At 40.8% G+C, this 17,955-nt stretch overlaps 4 protein-coding genes across 7 annotated transcripts in view; 1 reads left to right on the top strand and 3 right to left on the bottom strand.

Annotated features, from left to right (window-relative positions):
- The first annotated feature begins 1,638 nt into the window (after nucleotides 1–1,638).
- On the top strand, nucleotides 1,639–4,651 carry saxo2 (stabilizer of axonemal microtubules 2). 2 transcript variants are annotated; one of them, XM_079669228.1, is made up of 4 exons: nucleotides 1,639–1,774; nucleotides 2,208–2,369; nucleotides 2,834–2,991; nucleotides 3,072–4,651. In XM_079669228.1, the coding sequence occupies exons 1-4, from the start codon at nucleotides 1,719–1,721 to the stop codon at nucleotides 3,968–3,970; spliced, it is 1,275 nt and encodes a 424-aa protein (XP_079525354.1). In that variant the 5' UTR covers nucleotides 1,639–1,718; the 3' UTR covers nucleotides 3,971–4,651. The 2 variants fall into 2 exon arrangements, with proteins under 2 accessions (XP_079525354.1, XP_079525353.1); XM_079669227.1 differs by having other exon boundaries at nucleotides 2,831–2,991.
- On the bottom strand, nucleotides 4,327–11,669 carry larp7 (La ribonucleoprotein 7, transcriptional regulator). Its single transcript, XM_079669226.1, has 13 exons — nucleotides 11,529–11,669; nucleotides 10,220–10,434; nucleotides 10,007–10,107; nucleotides 9,812–9,895; nucleotides 9,451–9,615; nucleotides 9,259–9,361; nucleotides 7,854–8,162; nucleotides 7,531–7,684; nucleotides 7,257–7,399; nucleotides 6,228–6,352; nucleotides 5,420–5,579; nucleotides 5,106–5,197; nucleotides 4,327–4,747 (listed from the first exon to the last, which is right to left on the bottom strand). The coding sequence occupies exons 2-13, from the start codon at nucleotides 10,419–10,421 to the stop codon at nucleotides 4,670–4,672; spliced, it is 1,716 nt and encodes a 571-aa protein (XP_079525352.1). The 5' UTR covers nucleotides 10,422–10,434; nucleotides 11,529–11,669; the 3' UTR covers nucleotides 4,327–4,669.
- Nucleotides 11,670–11,706: 37 nt separating this feature from the next.
- Nucleotides 11,707–16,219, bottom strand: LOC307031802 (NACHT, LRR and PYD domains-containing protein 3-like). 2 transcript variants are annotated; one of them, XM_079669213.1, is made up of 6 exons: nucleotides 15,551–16,219; nucleotides 13,714–15,424; nucleotides 13,449–13,532; nucleotides 13,243–13,326; nucleotides 12,605–12,682; nucleotides 11,707–12,522 (listed from the first exon to the last, which is right to left on the bottom strand). In XM_079669213.1, the coding sequence occupies exons 1-6, from the start codon at nucleotides 15,861–15,863 to the stop codon at nucleotides 12,204–12,206; spliced, it is 2,589 nt and encodes an 862-aa protein (XP_079525339.1). In that variant the 5' UTR covers nucleotides 15,864–16,219; the 3' UTR covers nucleotides 11,707–12,203. The 2 variants fall into 2 exon arrangements, with proteins under 2 accessions (XP_079525339.1, XP_079525340.1); XM_079669214.1 differs by having other exon boundaries at nucleotides 15,555–15,680.
- A 102-nt stretch (nucleotides 16,220–16,321) lies between these two features.
- The window catches only part of adamtsl3 (ADAMTS-like 3), a 91,707-nt gene continuing 90,073 nt past the window's right edge, over nucleotides 16,322–17,955 (bottom strand). For both annotated transcript variants that reach the window (XM_079669211.1, XM_079669212.1), the window contains one exon: nucleotides 16,322–17,910. In XM_079669211.1, coding sequence (XP_079525337.1) covers nucleotides 17,801–17,910 — 110 coding nt within the window. In that variant the 3' untranslated portion in view covers nucleotides 16,322–17,800. The remainder of the gene's footprint in view (nucleotides 17,911–17,955) is intronic.

Genomic DNA, 17,955 nt, shown 5'->3' with positions numbered 1-17,955 from the left:
CGACTTAAAAGCTCTGGGAGGAAAGAAGCACTCACTAAAGCGTGCAAACATGAGAATAGATCTTGATTGTGTTCATTAGACATCATGCAGAGGAGGGCACACAGTATGTCCCTTTGCTACTGATAGATGCCTCGAATTCAAGTTACAATCTAATTTAGTGGATTTGGGTAACACAAAACAGCAGATAATGCACACAGTGGACAGAGATTCACATTGCATGACACTGCAAAACTGCGTGGATTGATTGAGGATTGTGAAGACTTATCTCAATATGTTTGCAATTTGCATCAACTATAATCCACATAATAACTGTGAAGTGTGCCTGATTGGTGCAATGGTAATCTGTTTACAAGTCTAACCATCAACGCAACAAAGTTCTCTGTGTTTAAGCATTAACTGCAATTTGAATTTAATGTGCACACTTTGGCAACTATAAGACAAATCAGAATCTACCCCTCTACACTGTTCACCCGTTTCAAGATGACAACATGAATGTTACTTTTACAATGACCACAAATCAAGCGCAATTTAAAAAGGAATCCTCAAGACCTTTAATCCGTTGACAGAGACAGCAAGATACTGACATTATTGTTTGTTTTCTTGCATAGTTGGCAGACAAAGCTATTCCCACAATGCATCACATAATGAAGAGGATTTTAAGATGGTGAATGCCTACAGGTGGTTTTAATGACTTTACCTGATGAGGCTTCTTCATGCTTGATTGACATCTCTCTCAATCTTCTGTTAGCACCTTAGATTTAGTTAGATTTAGAATCTTAAACTCTTATTGGTGGGTTGAGTCTTCTGACATCATGCAACCTCAACCTGAGCAGATGTCTGATCAGCCAGAACAACTGAAAGAAGCATGTATTAGAAACTACAAGTATTTCCAGTAGGCCTACTTCTATTTAAATTCCAAACTATAAAGGGGTCCCAATATAACATGTACATTTGACAAACAGGCAAACAGACATTCATCAAACACCGATTATAAATAAAAACTCAATTTATTAAGCTGTCTTTTGTCACTCTTTAATACTTTTTTTTTTAATTAATAGGGCTTATATTATGTCTGGCGCTAGTGCTCTCTCTATACGTTCTTTAACGCGTTGGGCGCTATCTAGTGGACAAACACAGAAATGCATCTGATATTATGGCTTCCATAATTCCTAATTCAACATTTGTGCTCGTAGAATCCCCATGACAACATCCGTGAGTAGTTCACGAGGTCAACCGTTCCCTTGTGTGTGTGCGCGTGTGTGTGTTTGACAGATATATCCGCCCCTGCCTTTTTTTTTTTGGACATGCTACAAAGTGACAGATGGGGTGCTGCGACAAAGTCACGTTGCAAAATGCACGATCCAACTGCACTTTGCATATTCAGCATTACAAAAAAAACGGAGGAAATTGTAATGGATGATGGACTACTTTGTTTACATTCAAAAGTGGATCCTCTGCTTTATATAACATTACTACAGGAGCGATTAGAATCCCCCTTAAACGCCAAAATGCGCATCATCACCCGCAGCCTTGACAACCGGCGCATCAGTAATCCGTTGATGTTTATTTTTAGATTTCTCGTCCGCTGCGTTCCAGTCTCGTTCAACACACAGCCCATGTTTCTCCGGTCAATAATTCATATGCTGTAGGCCTGCAGCAGTCACCGAGCAGGCTGCATCCACCCGGGACACAGGACGCCAAAAAGCACCTGAAGAGCGATGCACCCCCAAAACATGAGGCAGCAAAACGGAAAACCACCGGCCACATCTGTGAGGTGAGATCATCTTTGTATAAGGTTTGATCTAAACAGAGGAAATATTGCAATTTGAAAAAGGTTTTCATAAAGAGAACCCAAAATACTAGCTAGTGACCTGCTTGTATTTTTCAAATGCGTTTTGTTGTTTTACATTCTTATTCGTAACCAGTTTGTATGTAGATTAAAACACAAAAGCCCAATGTGTAAAACTTGCTTTTTGATTATCATTGTGAAAATGTAGAAATGTGCTAACTCAGGCACACAAATGTAGGTCAAATAACATTCATGAGTTAAATGTTTAATTGTATTCTCTGAGGTTTGAATACCGAGTTGTCCACTCAGTATTCAAACCTTTTTATATTTAGTTTATTTTATACTTCTAGCATTAATAGGATTTGCGTGGATTAAACTCAATGTTCTTGAGTTAAACTTGCCTTTCCTTGGTGTCCAGGAAGCCGCTCGGAGAGAGAGCCCACAAACGGATCTCCATGTCCACCGAGTACCAAGAGAAGTTCCTCCCCCCGCGCTGCCACGCGGCCATGGTCACCAGCGCCCCACAAAAAGCCCCTTACCACACGCTGAAGGGGACCAGCTCTGACAAGGGCTCGCTCATGTAAGAGTTAAAAGTCTAGTCCCACATTTGAGAGTGTGTCTGTACTTCCCCACCTGTGAGGCACAACAGTCCATGCTGCAGTGCTGCTGGGTGCACAGGTGTTGTGGTGAAAGCCATTCTGGGAAATGTAGGTCCCTGGAGTTGAACAGGACACAAAATGATTCCTGATAACAAATCCTAGAACATTGACAACCTACACAAACAGAACTGTCTACAAATGTTAACTATCATATGAATGTAAACAACTACTAATGTAGAATTGTGTGTTTCAAAAGGATTTAACTGATTGGGGGGGAAAATAGATTTTTAAATGTCACAACAATCCAGGTTTTCCATGGCCATGGGAACCCTGAGCTCACAGCTCACACAGCATAAGGAGAATGTTGGAGGAGGTGTGGTTTTAAACCTGTATAAGACAGACAAAATAAAAAGCTAAAGCTCATATCATTAATGCGTTTCAGAAGAGTCTATGTAACCCACAAATATACGCACCATCCACCGGAGGCTCCGCAGCAGTCTCTGCCCCCTAAAGTCCAACGCAGATGCAGCAGCGCTCCCCAAAATCCTGCACGCTCCATAGCCAACCAGGTGGCAGCCATGTTTTACACATCGGTGTACAAAGGTAAGTAGAATCATACGTTGCAGAACAACAAATACACACACTCTGATTTTAAATCCATTCTCCCCTTCTCTTATGTTCAGATGATTTCCAGGCATGGAAGGTAATCAAGCGGCAGCCGTATAAGCTAGCTGACAGCCTGAAAGTCAAGCAAGGATTAGTTGCCCCAATCAGCACTTCCAAACAAAGTCCCTTCCAGAAAGTTCACGTTGGAGCTAATTGCAAAGCAGTCCCAAAGGAGCTAGAACCTCAGCCTATTGAAAGCATCACCAGCTACCGATCAGATTATGTTGCCCATCCGGTGCAGCCCAGGAAACGCAGGGAACAGCCGGTGCAGCAGAACAAAGGTCTGCCTCTACAGGCGGCAGTGCCCCTCTACAGGGAGCTCTTTGACGCAGCCCATAAGTCATTTGAGAACGGGTCCCCTGAAACCCAGTTCCAGGGCCGAGGTAAAGCCAAAGAGTCCATTCCATCTGCAGATGTGAACCAGTTCATCTCCACAACACACACAGACTTCCCGGCACACAAATGTCAGCGCACCAAACCAATACTGCCAATGGAGCACAGAGAGAGGGTCAACGAGCCCCTTGAGTCCACAACCACCATGAGGGAGGCCTACAAAGCTTGGGACACACCCAGGTGCAGGCCAGAGCAGGCCCGGCCCAAAAAGACAACTTTCTCACTGATCACACATCAGCCTATCGAGAGCTACAACACAAACCAGAAGCCTTTCAGCCTTAATCCCAAAGTGAGTGACACTGAAGGGGGCAAGTCCACCGAAAAACCTCCTCGTTCTGCTGAAGACGGAGGATCTCCCAGCTTGGATCGCACCTCCCCGGACAACGAAGAATCCAGGACGTACCAGAAGAGCTTTGGGGACAAAGCAGTGAATTGGTTTGATGGTGGGATTTGTGAGGAGAGCCCAGAGGAGAGCTCTGAGGAACACCACATCTACAGCTACATGGTGTCCACCAAAAGCTGAGCTCTCTGAGGACACGTTACCTCAGGTAGCCTCCACCTTTGCAGCAATAAAAGCCATTAACAGCAGTGATATTATGTAATGGCAGCTATTTTTATACTATTAAGCATCTCACTGATTCTCCACAGCATATTTTGAGTGCTTTATAATCTACTTAACTGAAGGTTTCCATATTCCGAGTAGCAAATAAGTTCATGATTTAGGAATCAAGAAGATATTGGACGATTAAGCTCTAGTGTTCAAATTAAAATGCTCCATAGTATTATTTAGGAATGAGTACAAATTAATGTTAAGAGAATAATTGTTCCTCCCACAAACTTGATATACATGTTATAAACACCAAACAATAGATACTGTAATAATGAAATAATTACATTTTATTTAAAAAAACAAAAAAGACAAATATCCTCAAAAAGGAAAAGCTTGGACTTGTACACATCTGAATTGGGAGAACTTTCAAATCAATCATATTTACATCATATACAACTAAAGCTTTCTTAAAAAATTTTTTTTTAATTGTGGCCAAATTGTCCATATGCATATCAGCCTTCCATATTATCGTGGGTGCTCCAGTGCTAACACATTGTAACACGTAATTCATTAAATGTTGCATTCAGTTCTCCTCCAGATAGTTCATAAACATCAAAAGTCCCCTTCGAGTAAAGTCCACATAGTTCATCGTGTTTGTGGTCAAAAAAGTCGTCAGTCTTCCTGGAAACGGATGTGCTTAGTGGCCTCCTTGGCCCGGGCGAGGATGATTTTTTCAGCTTTGGATATGAGCTGAAGTGTTACACAATGAGAAGTCAGATGTGAGAGTGATTAAACAAAGTAAGGAGGCTGGGCTTTACCCGTATTTGTTCATATGTCAAATGTGTATCCAGGTGCAGTCAGGATAGGCTGTTTCTCAAATATACAATCTTAACCTTTTCTATCTGTTATGCATTTTACAATATCAAAACACTACTTAAAGTCTGTATTACTAAATCACAGCTAAAGATTGTAATTTCTCATACATTTGCTAAGAAGTGACTATTAACATGTTGTTTCATACTAATGGAACAATCAATGATATATTGCTGTGCACGGTAACATGGCAACTATGTTTGTTTGTATTTAAAAATCTAGAGGTTAATCTCACCTTCTCTGTGCCCCTCTTCTTCTCCCTCGGGCGATTCAGCTTCACCTGTCGGTCCACTAAGATCTTCTGCCAGTACCGTTGTTCATGATCACCTTTTAAAAAAAAAAAGCATAGAGCAGATATTTACATCGCTGAGATTAATACTCACGACGCAACATTAAATCTGTGATCCTAAAAAGAGAATGCAAGACAAAAACAGATGACCTCCTATAATCACACATTTTAAAAAGCAGCCGAGTCATCGCCTTCCATTTCCTAAACTGAGAGATGATTAAGTGCGCATATACAGTAGGCAGCAAAGTAATAATTCCAACCTGAGAGGATCTCGAGCACCCAGCTGTGCTCTTTCTGCAGCTCTGCTCTCACGTCACTCACAGCTTTAGCGCCCTCGGGGGTGTGAAAGCGGACGTGACCCTCAGTATCTCCATCCAGCGTGTCGATGTACGCCACAGGGGACACTTTGGACAGAGAATCCTGCACAGAATACCACAGAGATTTAAGCTTTGGTTCATAATAATACAAATATATGCAGGATTACAATTTATTGATAACTAGCTCACTTAATAGTTGTCATATTAGTGGTTTAGTGATTTCCACAGGAGGCAAATTCTCCTTTATCATTTGATATTGTGCTCTGATACTATCACATACACTTACATTTGAAAAAGGTGCTTCTAAAATGTTTTTATTCAAACAATGCAAAGGTCCATTTTATTTCACATTATATACAAACTGCTTTTTGGGTGGTTTTTTTACTTCTCAAAATCCTAATTACTTTCTCTTTTGCATCTCAAATGTTAACTTGCAATAAGCTTCATTATAAATGTAATATTGTCTACCACCACATATTTATATAATTGTATTTAATATTGTATTTATGTTTGTATTTTAACCTCATGTTTTAGATTCTAATTTTGCGTTTACTTGCTTGACGATTATGTTTTTCCTCATATTTATATTAAATGAGAACTGCTAGAGGGTGACAGAGATTTCTTATTGGGAATGTCTGTTTATTTGTAACTTTGCATATGATAAATAAACTATTGATACAAGTTGTGTGAGTCTTTACTCATGATTCGATCACCGCACACAGGTGATAACAATGCTAACGTTGTACTGTACCTTGATGACCTTCCTGGCCGGCAGCGGCTTGCTGTCTGTGATCTTCAGGATGACTCCGCTCGTATACTGAGGGCCCTGGTTATTCACCTTCTCACTTTTTTCACTCTCTTGTTCACTCTTCTCGACTAGCGGAAAGAAAAACACACACAACAAAATGACTAGAAAAGGTTCAATAATACTACAAATGCGATGTTTTGGGAGTAACATGGTGATATTAATACTGTGCATAAGACCGGTTCGACAGTCTTTATGTCATGTTCAGTGATGTTATTGTAAGTCAAATGCGAAAGATTATTTCAATTTGATCGATTATTTTCATTATTAATTTATCTAGTAAAGAATTGGCGCAATAATTTATATCGAGAATAATGAGTCATTATAAAATGGTGAAAAAGGTTCATCTCGGTTTTATAAAAACCCAATACATCAAAATAAATCCACTATTTTGATAGAAAACTGGGAAAATCAGGAAATCTCTATATTTGAGAGGAAAAAACTGCATTATTGCATAACACAAATAACTTTAACAACAGGTTAGACAGTGTTCATGCCATGTTCACTGATATGTAAAACATGACGCACTCCCATGTACCAGTTTTATGAAAATGTAAAGGGGAAAAAAACTTGATGAGAAACAGAATTCCCAAAAGGTCTTAAACAAACCATGCCTTTAAGGACCTTGCTTTGTGCACAGATAATGACTAACAAGATGAGGCCACACCGCCACCATGAAGCATGTCTCTGTGGCGCAATTGGTTAGCGCGTTCGGCTGTTAACCGAAAGGTTGGTGGTTCAAGTCCACCCAGGGACGATCAAATATTATTTTACCATGTCATGTGTAACAAGCCATGTGCATCAAACCTCTGATTTTGGCATTCATTTTTGCTTTTATATCTTTGCAATTTTTGGTTTTCAAGGGAATATCAGCATGGGTTCATTTACGACCCCTGCTTAGAGCAATGATTTTAAAGAACTACAAGAAAAATGTAGATAAACAGCTTGCAGTTAGTCCATCTGAGGCAAACTCACTGTGTTCTTCTTTAGGATCGTCCTTCTTCTCCACCACTTTCTTGGGCGCCTGGTGATGGATCTGGTTAATGCACTTCTTCAGGGACTTCATGCTTTTCTTCTGCAGGGTCAGATACTCGTCCTTCAACTTGAGCCAATCTTTCCTTGACGTGGACGAAAGAGGAACGGAGTTATTCAATCAATTCGTTCAAATCCTTTCACTATGAAAAAGGGGTTTTCATCTATTTTCTCATTGGTGTTGACACATGCAGAAAAAAGGGATGTGGGGTCTTACTTTGACAGAACCCGGAGTGGGATGACGTCTTCTTCGATTTTCAGTTTCTCCTTGTGTTTCTTATTTCTCTTCCTCTTTGCTTTAACTGTAGAATCATCTCCGTTTTCTTTCCCATCCTCAACAGCTCGCTCTGTGTCACTCTTAGTGGGCGGGTCTGAAAAGGGGAATAACACGCTCAAAACAACTGACTCATGGTTGCAATGCTGTAAAAACGCATCGTCATGTATTTTCAGATTGTGAAAAAGACAGAGGAAGGAGTAAAAGGAAACATTTGTATTGTATTTTAATCACTCGTATTATTTCGGATAATTTTCGTCACTTACTCGTCTTTGTTGAATCTTTCTCCTTCTCTCCAGCTTCACATTTGCTCGTCTTCCTCATCTTGGATGGTATTTCGCTTTCAGGTCCCTCTGCTGTCTGGGACCGTCGTCTTTTTTTCTCCGACAGCTTGTCCGGCGTCTTCAGAGTGCCAGGGTCCTCCGATTTAAAATCCCCCGTTGAGGAGCGCTTCCTCTTGTGCTCAGACGGCTCTGCCTCCATCTCCTGCTCTTTAGATTCTTCAGTGGAAGTCTGCGCTGTGGCACTGTCTCTCTTTCTCTTCTTCTTTCGCTTTTTCTTCTCCTCTTCTTCACCTGTAGTCAAGTCAAGACATGGCATCAATGCAACACATTGCACCTCCAGGCTCTTTCTGGTTATTATGGCAGCATCACATTCATTGTTAGTCAGTGAACTCTCCTTGTTTTGTATTTATTTTTTTCTTACTAGCTTTCCCTGTCAACCCTGAACTGAACATAGTACATATTGTAGTCAAACTGCACACTTCTATTATGTATGTAATATACAGTATCTTATTTTTATATATTTTTTCTAAGTAGTAAATGTATCTATTACATCACATGTTACTTGTTAGACGCTTTTATCCAAAGCGACTAACATACTCAATACTGTGGGCAATACCCACAGGAGCAATTTGGGGTGAAGTGTCTCAGGGACACAACGACATGCTGACTGCAGTGGGGTTTGAACCAGCTGTGACCCCCTGATCCCAACACCTACGGACAACCTACTGCACCACACGCCTCCCCTCATTCTAACTATAGTCACTCTATACATTTTATCTTACTACTGTTAATATGAGAAGTATTTACTGTTATTGTTTGTTTTTCCCAATGGGAAAAGCAAGCAATAACCTTTATCTAAACCAGGGGTGTCCAAACTACGGCCCGGGGGCCAAAATGCAGCCCGCGGACTATTTTGAATCGGCCCTCAGCAAATTCAAAAAATATAATGCAGTATGGCCCTCAAATGAAACGTGTGCTTGTCTTTTACTTCTTAAATATCGATGTAAACAGATATTATATAGTAGTATTCATGTGTTGATAAGCCCAATAAAAGATATAACTTATTTTCATAACAAGCTTGAAATATACCCTTCCTATTTCCTCTTATCATAAGCAATCTGAGGCTTCTGTTGTAAGGAATGAGCTGCCAACAAAATACGTGAAACCCTAATGCTGTGATGTACGCTGATTAAGCATCATCTACTTACATTTGATGGATATTGCCCACTTATAACTTATGAGACAATACACCTCACCTGTAGTGAGGGGCCCAGCCCTTCGTATATTTGTCTGTGGCTCTCGTGAAAAAAGTTTGGACACCCCTGATCTAAACTAATCAGTACATGTTAAAGAGAAGTAAATAAGGAATGTTTTTGAATAGCGGTACTTGATTGAGGATTGTCGGCCGGCTGAGGGAGGGGCTTCCCTTTCTTGCACTTGGGGAACATCCCAGGCTTCCTGGGAGCGTCTTCAGGGGGGTTGTTGAGCACCTGTTCTCAAGAGATCAACACGTTAGATTTCCTCCTGACAGAAGCAAAACGCTGGGCTGGATTAACAATTACTCATAATATGCGTTTACCTCTATGGCCCTCTGTGCTTGCTCCTCGGTCTCGAACTCCACGAAGCCGAAACCCTTTGGGTCTCCGGTGGTCTTGTATCTTGGGATGCTGACATATACCACATTCCCGCATTTCGTGAAAACTTTCTCGATCCAGCCGTGCGACACATCTTTGGGCAAAAGTTCCTTGTGGCAAAAAAGAAAACATTTATTATTTTATGATTCAAAATAGAGCTGCGAGTAACGATTGCTTCCATTAGTGATTCATCCTAGATTAAATAACTAGTCTTGTTTGTCAAAAAGCCTCCCACATGAAAAAGCTTAGAGCAGATTAACATGTTGTACTATAGATGATAGCATAATAAAATCTAACTCTTTTTACCACATAGACAGTGCGGCTGTCCACATTACTCGGCATGTCTCCAATCGGTAACTGACGTCTCACTTTATCTCCCTCGAGGTTCACCTGAAACAAAATACAAACACATTTCTGGTCAATGCATTAAACAGACTTATTGAGCCATGGAAAACATCTAAGAAATCCTACAGAAGAGCGACATGATTCTGCTCAAAGTACCTCAACGACAGACGAATTTTTCACGGCTCTTGCAATCAGCTTGGTGTCGGTGGTCAGCCTCTTCATCCGATTGAAGCTCGCCAATACCGATACGTCGACATCTAAAAAGAAAATGCAGTCAATTGCTTTAGACATGTAGTGCCTTCAATTCAAAATGTGCACTAAATAATGAAATGGCTGATAATAATGCAGAGTATTATTGTTCTCCCTCACATCCATCGTCTGACTCGTCGATGAGTTTCTTGAGAAAGCGGTCCTTGTGAAGGTTGACGTCTCCGAACCAGAACTCCACTTGCTTCTTCACGTCCCCCATCAGCTGTTTGACACGGGACCTCTTCTTTTTCTCCAGCTCCATGCTCTTACTGCTAGCTTCAGCTGGACCAGCATCAGCAACTCCCCTCTCTGTGTCGATCATCCTGAAAGTGGGACTGTGACACAGGTCATTGTCAGATTTTTTAAAATTAAAAACAGTAAATTAGCAGAGCGATGTCCATTAAGGTGTACTGTACGATTTCTAGAATGAAGAAGGGGGGCAAACGTATGCTTTCTTCAGTGAAGCTGCAACAAATAGTCGATCAACAGAATAGTAGTTTGCAACTATTTTGATAATTGATACATCTTTTATGAAATTATTCATGCACAAATGGAAGTACAAGCAGTCCTTCAGGCTACTGACTTATATAGGAGACCTTTCAAAAGAGTGTATGTTCTCAGCAATTCTTTATGTCTCTTATATGTTAAATATTTAAAAACAGCCAGCAGATGTTGATAAATCCTTGGCCCTTCATATAGTTCAGTTGAAATGTGGCCCTTCATAGTTTGAAGATAGGCTTAGATACATATATTTCACTGTCAATATGTTTATATTTAGATTTGTAGCTCTGTGTTATTTTCTATTTTATGATATTTATAGTTTTTTTATTTTCTATTTTATTTCATGTTTATATTATGTGCAATTCCGTTTTTATTAGCTGCTATGAAGGAACAAATCCTACATTGGGATCAGCAATTTAAATCTTATCCTGTCTTAAACCCATACTCTCAAATTGGCTAAAAATGTGTATCATACAAACTCAATTGTAACATCAATCTCGCTTCATTGTTTACCTTACCAATCTTTTAAAAATGTTTATTTGCATCAAGAATGTAGGACCATGGGATGACCACATGAGAAGTACATTACATTGACAAGTATTCATATTGAGTTTAATAACTCCCATACGCTGAATACAACAGTCTATGATGAACACACCCCTTGAATAGCATCAACACATTACATTGATATCGCTAGTTATTATAACACCGTTAGCTTGACATGTAGCAACTCTACATTAGCTTCTACGTAAAGCCAAGTTACGTAGTGCGTTAGCTATAGCTACCAGGCTTTAGCAAACAGCTGTAAGTTGTTATGAGTATTCGCGGGTAAGCTTTTAAAAAAAAGCTGCAGTCATAGCCACTGCATTTCAAAACAATTCAATCCTTCACTAAGCATTAGACTTGCGTGATGATTTAAATAACTCACCCAGTTTAAGATGTGGAAACAGCTTAGCTTGCTGACCTATAAATAACAGAAAGCGAGTTAGCTTGCTGGCTAACTTTATAAGATCGTCTTTACTTCGTTGTCGCAGAATAATTTCGTCATATCTGAATCAGGGAAAGCACTTCCGCTACTTAGCTTTCAAAATAAAATGCAAAATAACTGAGGTTTTAACATTTTATTAACAAACGTGCATAAGTTACGATAAATCGAACTTTTCTGTAAACATTGTTTTTAAATACACATATACACGACAGACATATCAACGTAATACACACAAAGACCAATATTCATTGACCATTAAGATCGCAATAAATATGAAAAATATCAATACTAACTTTAAATTAAGTGTCTCCATAAAAACATGTTGTGTATAGGTAAAGGAAGTATAGTTTAAAATAGTGTAAAATTATCAAAAACAAGAAACTAAGACCCCAAAATAAGTCAAGATTCGGGATATAGAATTAACTTAACATATGGTACCACGTGGCCGGTTAGCTCAGTTGGTTAGAGCGTCGTGCTAATAACGCGAAGGTCGCGGGTTCGATACCCGTACTGGCCAGGAAACATTTTTGCACGTGTCACAGAAATAATTGAGCACCAAAGGGACATTTGACTTGTGTTGTCTAGCTTATGACTCAACTATGGTCCTCATCTTTATTAGAAGCTCAAAATGGTCTCAAACTTCTCCAGCTTCCTGAGCATGTCGTCCTCGGTGCAGATCTCAATCCTTTGCTTGATGAGCTGTAACAGTTGCTTGTAAAAATTACTCGCCCACTGGCCTTCCAAGCAGTGGACGGATATGTTGCACACTTTGTGGAGAACTGTTACTAACTTATCATTGCTGCTAACCTCACACCTTTTGAAGACCCATTTCCCCCATCCTTCCCAAATACCATCGTCTGTGAAGCTCACAGTTATGCTTTCTTGTGTGCAAAAGGAGTCTGGATCTGTGTCAGCTAGGTCATTCCAGATGGCTCTGTATGAAAAGGAAGAGACTTTAGAAAATAACGTGTCTAAATATAGATTATAATTTTTATTATTAAAAAAGTCACACTCACACAATTTTTTTCAGAGGGTACGGGGTCAAGTCACTGAGGGACAGCAGACCTCTGTAGCTCACTCGGTTTCCCTCCAGCCTGCGATTCAAAAGAATATACGCTAAGTTGTATGGCTTTTAAAGTGCTACTAAAGTGAGCTGGAGTGCACTTAACCAAATTGAAAGCTAAATTGCAGCTGAATTTAAAAGACCATTAAAAACATTCACCCAAAGGCTGGTATGGAATACAGTTGGGAGAATAAAGGGCCAAGCTTGTGATACAATTTGTTCACACTTTAGAAAAGAGACTAGGCCGATGTTTATGTAATAAACTCTTTATTTGTTATGTTTTGATCACATTTTATTATATTCTTTCATACTTTTTATGTTCTTGTCTATTGATTTCCTTTCTGTTTTCTGTGTGAACCCAGCATTTTAATGGCATTTCAATAAAGCAGGTAGAATAAAAAACTGTGGGTTTACTGGAAAGCTGATTTAGGTTGCCTTTGCACCAGTTGTGAAATATAATTACACACTATTCTCCACATAATTCCATCTCTAGCCATTACAGGAACCATGATTCAGACATTCATGATCTTGGCAAGACTTTCATTTCCCTAAAATATATAATGTGGCATATCCCTCCCATGATGTCCTTACCACAACTCTTCAAGCTTTTTATTCACCCGTATGGCACCAGAAAGAGCCAGTAGTTCATCATCGCCGATGTCTGTCCATCCGATTCTAAAATGGGAAGTGTGAAACACAGTTTAGTTCTCAAATTCTCTCATTGTGCCCTTTATATCCTCTTATAGCTGGTTTAAATGTTTTCCTAAAAAAGCTTGTGTAATCAGTTGACATCTTACCCTAGTTGCTGTAAATGTTCTGACACTTGCAGCACATCAGCAATGACCCGAGCTGCGTCCATACCGAGGATATTTTCTCCAAGCCTGTAATAATGAAATAGTGCATCAGTGCAAAAGCCACATTATATATTTTTCAAGCTGGTGTTGTTGACACTTTTTGCTGCATGCTCTGTGATAAGTGTTAGGAACACAAGCCTGCAGATATTGAAAACAAAGAAAGAAACCACCATGTGATAAATGCAAACCAGATTTACCTTGAACTCACCAAAGTCTGTTACATCTGAGCAGCAGCGGCTGAATATCTCTAAGGGCCTCGCAGCTTACTCCTGTTCCTGTCAGATCCAGCTCTAATATTTCCCCCTTGGTGAGGTTTAGGAAGTACTTGATGGCATTGTAATCCATTTGGGAGAGTGTTTCATCGCTAACATTAACCTGTAGTGTTTTAGGTTCCACGGAGAGGGCCAGAGAGGGGTCCTGTTGCTCAAACAGGCAGTGTAAATGGTTGAGGATAGGAGCTCCACTCTCACAGAGCATTGTGAGCTCTTTGATGATCCTCTGACGATAGCTGTCCACTTTCTCTTTATTGCAACTCAGCCCCACCTGCCTTGATAGAAGGTTAGCGTTGCGTTCAGCGAGGATTCCAGACAGGAAGCGATGGAAGAGGTCCAAATGTCCGCCGCTGGACCCCTCCCCAGGACTAGTAGTTTGCTGAAGAGCTTCAGGTAACGGGTGATCCGTCACCGCGCAATAAACTGCAGCGAAGAACTCTTGAACAGTGAGGTGTGCAAAGGAGTAAACCTCCTCAGTGCAGCCGGGCTCTTGTGCCACCGTCTTGTCCAGGAAGGTGCTTACAACGATGCATCCCTCTAGCTCTGCCACGTCTTTGTCGCTGCTGTAGAATAGTGTTTGATGCTCCATCAGCTTTAGGAAGGCGAGTCGACCCAGCTTTAGTACGACTTTAGAAAGCGCTTCCTTTTGCACTTGACAAAACGTTTGGGCTCTTGCTTGAGTATGAGAGCGAAGCAAGGCCACCAGATACTGCACATAAATGTCCGTCATGGTCTTGGGGCTTTCTCCACTGAGGTCCTTGCTTTCTTGAAGGATGCAGCACACAATGTAGCAAAATGCAGGTATGTAGCATAGTGTTAGCATTAGCTCATTGGCCGATACCACTGCGAACATGCGGTCAGCAGTGGCACTGTCCTGGAAATACCGTAAGAAGAAGTCTTGAACTTCAGTCAGGGAGAAACCAGAGATGAGCACAAAGCGGTCGATGCAGCCCACCGGGATGTGGTTGATGGCTGCAGGTCGACTTGTGAGCATGATAGAAGCGTTGGGGAGCAGTTCGCCTTGCATCAGACTCCCTAAGACCTCCACCACCTCTGCATCCTCATCAGGCTCAGTCACGAATGTGTCTACATCACAACTCCTGTAGTGTCTGAACTCATCAAAGCCGTCTAATATGATCAGCAGTTTGTGGTCGTTCTCTAAAATGTTATCCAGTTCCTTAGCCAGGTGCCTGTTTTTACGCAGCACCAGCTCCCGGAAGTTCGTAGGTTTGTCGATCAAATTGAGGTCTCTGAAGGTCATGTGGATGATGAAGTCAAATCCAAGATGGTCCCTGTTTCCTCCAAAATCAAAAAGCATCTTCTGCACCAGGATGGTTTTTCCGATGCCCGCCACCCCCGACACCAACACTTTCTTGACTGGATGTTTTCCATTTGTGCTTAGAAAGAGTTCGGCCGGTGTGATTTTTCTCTGCACCGCTGACTTCTGCTGCAAAGAGAGTCGCTTTTGACCAAACGTCAGCACCTCATGTCTTTTCATATCCAAGCCCTGGTGTCCGTCTGCCAACAAGAGATTGACGTAGTGTTCGGAAAAAAGAATTTTCTCCCCGTGTCGAGTGTTGTAGAAGAGCATGCTCTCACTCCGCCGCTTGATGACATCTTTATGCTTTTGTTGGACTTTCTTATATTCTGCAAAGAGAAGATAATGTGATAAAAAAAAAGTACTCTTACATAACAATGCAATGCTTTTCGACATGTTCAATTTGCAGCATTTTCTTCATCTTAAATATACCAACTTTGAATTGAATTGCATACCCACGGATTGAGGCGGATCTGCATTTCCTTCTTTGCGGTGTATCTGTGCTTCTTGCTGAGGATGACTACTAATTGAAAGAAAAATATCAGCTGCTTCATTGCCTTTACATTGCAGGATATCCAACACCTCTCTTACTCTTGCCCGGGGTCCCAAATGACACAACACCTCCTCACGGTCGTCACGAGTGAACACTTCCCGACTTACTAAGATTTCCAGCAGAGAGTCAATTCGTCCTTCCAGCTCATCCACCAGGGAAACTCGCAGAACCCCGAGTGCTTTCAAACTAGAATTACAACCATCCCTTTCCACCATAACGAACCTGAAAAAAAATCCTCAGCACGAATCAGAAAAGTAAAGTTATGATGTGCTGATGGAGCCTTGTGAATTGTAGCATTTCTCTCATTTTGTAAAGCAATTTCCCCTCTTAGTTCAGAGGAATCCTGCAAAAGCATTTCCTTCTTCCAGAGCGGAGAAGTGGAAAGTGAACTGTTTGTTGTAAATGAGAAAAAAAATAAGGAAGTACACTCCAGTGTGTCGAGCACATGAACGGAGGTTTATGACATGTTAACGCTTGAGGCTGTAACAACCTGTTTTTCTGGTAACAGTAGAAACTCCCACTGCAATAATGTAAGTTCTGCTGAGTGATGTGAGTAATTTACATCTGAAATTCCAGCCGCCGTGCTAAAGAACCATATAAAAACAATCACAGCTTTATGACGGGACTAAATAATGCATTCAGTTTTGTTTTCAAAAAAATCCACAACAAACAGTTTTTAAAAGGAATGTATTTGGCTTTATTAAATGATAAACCAGGCATGAGCAGAAAGCAACACATCAGTTCACCAGCAGAGGGTCCCTATTGCATGCACATGAAATACCCCAAAAACTGTTGGAAAATTAATATTTAAAACCCACCCCTGCAATTATTTACAAAACTATGCACAAGAACACACATGAAAATAAATAGTTAAAAGGACATACCAAATATCTACATAACTTAAGAGCATAGGTCATATGTTTTTCTTGTTTTTACTTTCACAAAATCAAATAACCACACCTGCGAAGGTATCTGATGATGAAGCATCAAGGAACTCGGGGTGTGATTTAGTTGGAGAGGAGAAACAGTTACGCTCACACCCTGTTCACAAAGTGGTTAAAGGGACATTTAAACAAATATCTTAACGCGAAATACAAAACAAAATCACAAAATATATAAACAATGTAACTTTACAAACTAAAAAGAACCCCGCAAGCAATGTTCTGAACAAAGACTTGGATGAGTTGAGTGCAATATAAATGTGTATTTCTCAAAAAATTCGACTTGCTTCAGTCGTACACCTCCATAGTGCAACCCATGCAAGATAAAAATGTACTTTTTATTCTGCAAAACATGCAGCTACAACTTTTGCAATCATACTTCCTTTGCCCTCTGAATGACCCAACCGATGGATAACAACGTGTGCTAGATTACCTAATCTTTTCCCATGTGGATGATACCATTTGTACCATCATCAGATATGACAGGCATTTCTCTTCAGAGGATTAGGCTGTGTTTAGAGTTTACCCACAACTCTTTATTACAAATGTATTTAGCATCAAACCTTTTCATCAACACTGTTCTGGACACCCTTGCAATAAATGCAAAACACACAACTATCCAGTGGTTATCAGAAGCTCAGGGGACTACCCAGAATCCCTGGGTGGGAAGTCAATAGTTGAACAAAAAGTAAATGAATTACACATTTGTGTTTATAGGCCTAATTGCACAAATGTTGTGAAATTATTTGAGGAATACCCTGAAACTACCAGTATTGTTTATATACTTTTGTTTGTTACTTGGAAAATCCCAGGTTGTATATGAATAACCTACTTGTCAATACACCTTGTTTTGAATGTGATTTATGAGTTCCCCTTTATGATACCACGCAGTCACCAGCAGTTTCAATCACTCACAATGGAAATGTATCATACGTTACGTTTGCTTAATTCAGGAAAGCTTCATGAGCGAGGTAAAAGTTCCTTAAAGGTCACTCCTCCCACATCTTTGAAAATTCAAACCCACACATGATTTCTTTGAGGGAAGTGGATCACCACCATCCAATTGTTCCTCAGGTGTTCACATCCAGCGCTGACCACTGGACACAGCTGTGGGTGTGAGGATGGGGCGTCCAGGTCTTAAGTCTCTGTTGGCCGTCCCCGACTTCTCCAGGTCGTCCCTGGCCCTCGTCTTAACCCCCCCCTCGCCCTCCTCAGGTGTTTTTGCAGGAATGGCAGCAGCGGCTCTTGAACTGAGGCAGAGTGCAGAGCTCCAGCTGCCGGACCTTCTCACAGTACCTCGTGCTGTCCCGACATTCTCCGGCTGGAAAACACAGACGACGCAGTTTAATACCAATACTCACTTTAA

The sequence above is a fragment of the Notothenia rossii genome, assembly GCF_949606895.1.
Source record: "Notothenia rossii genome assembly, chromosome: 3".
Lineage (NCBI taxonomy): Eukaryota > Metazoa > Chordata > Actinopteri > Perciformes > Nototheniidae > Notothenia > Notothenia rossii.
This window is presented reverse-complemented; position numbering and strand designations above follow the sequence as displayed.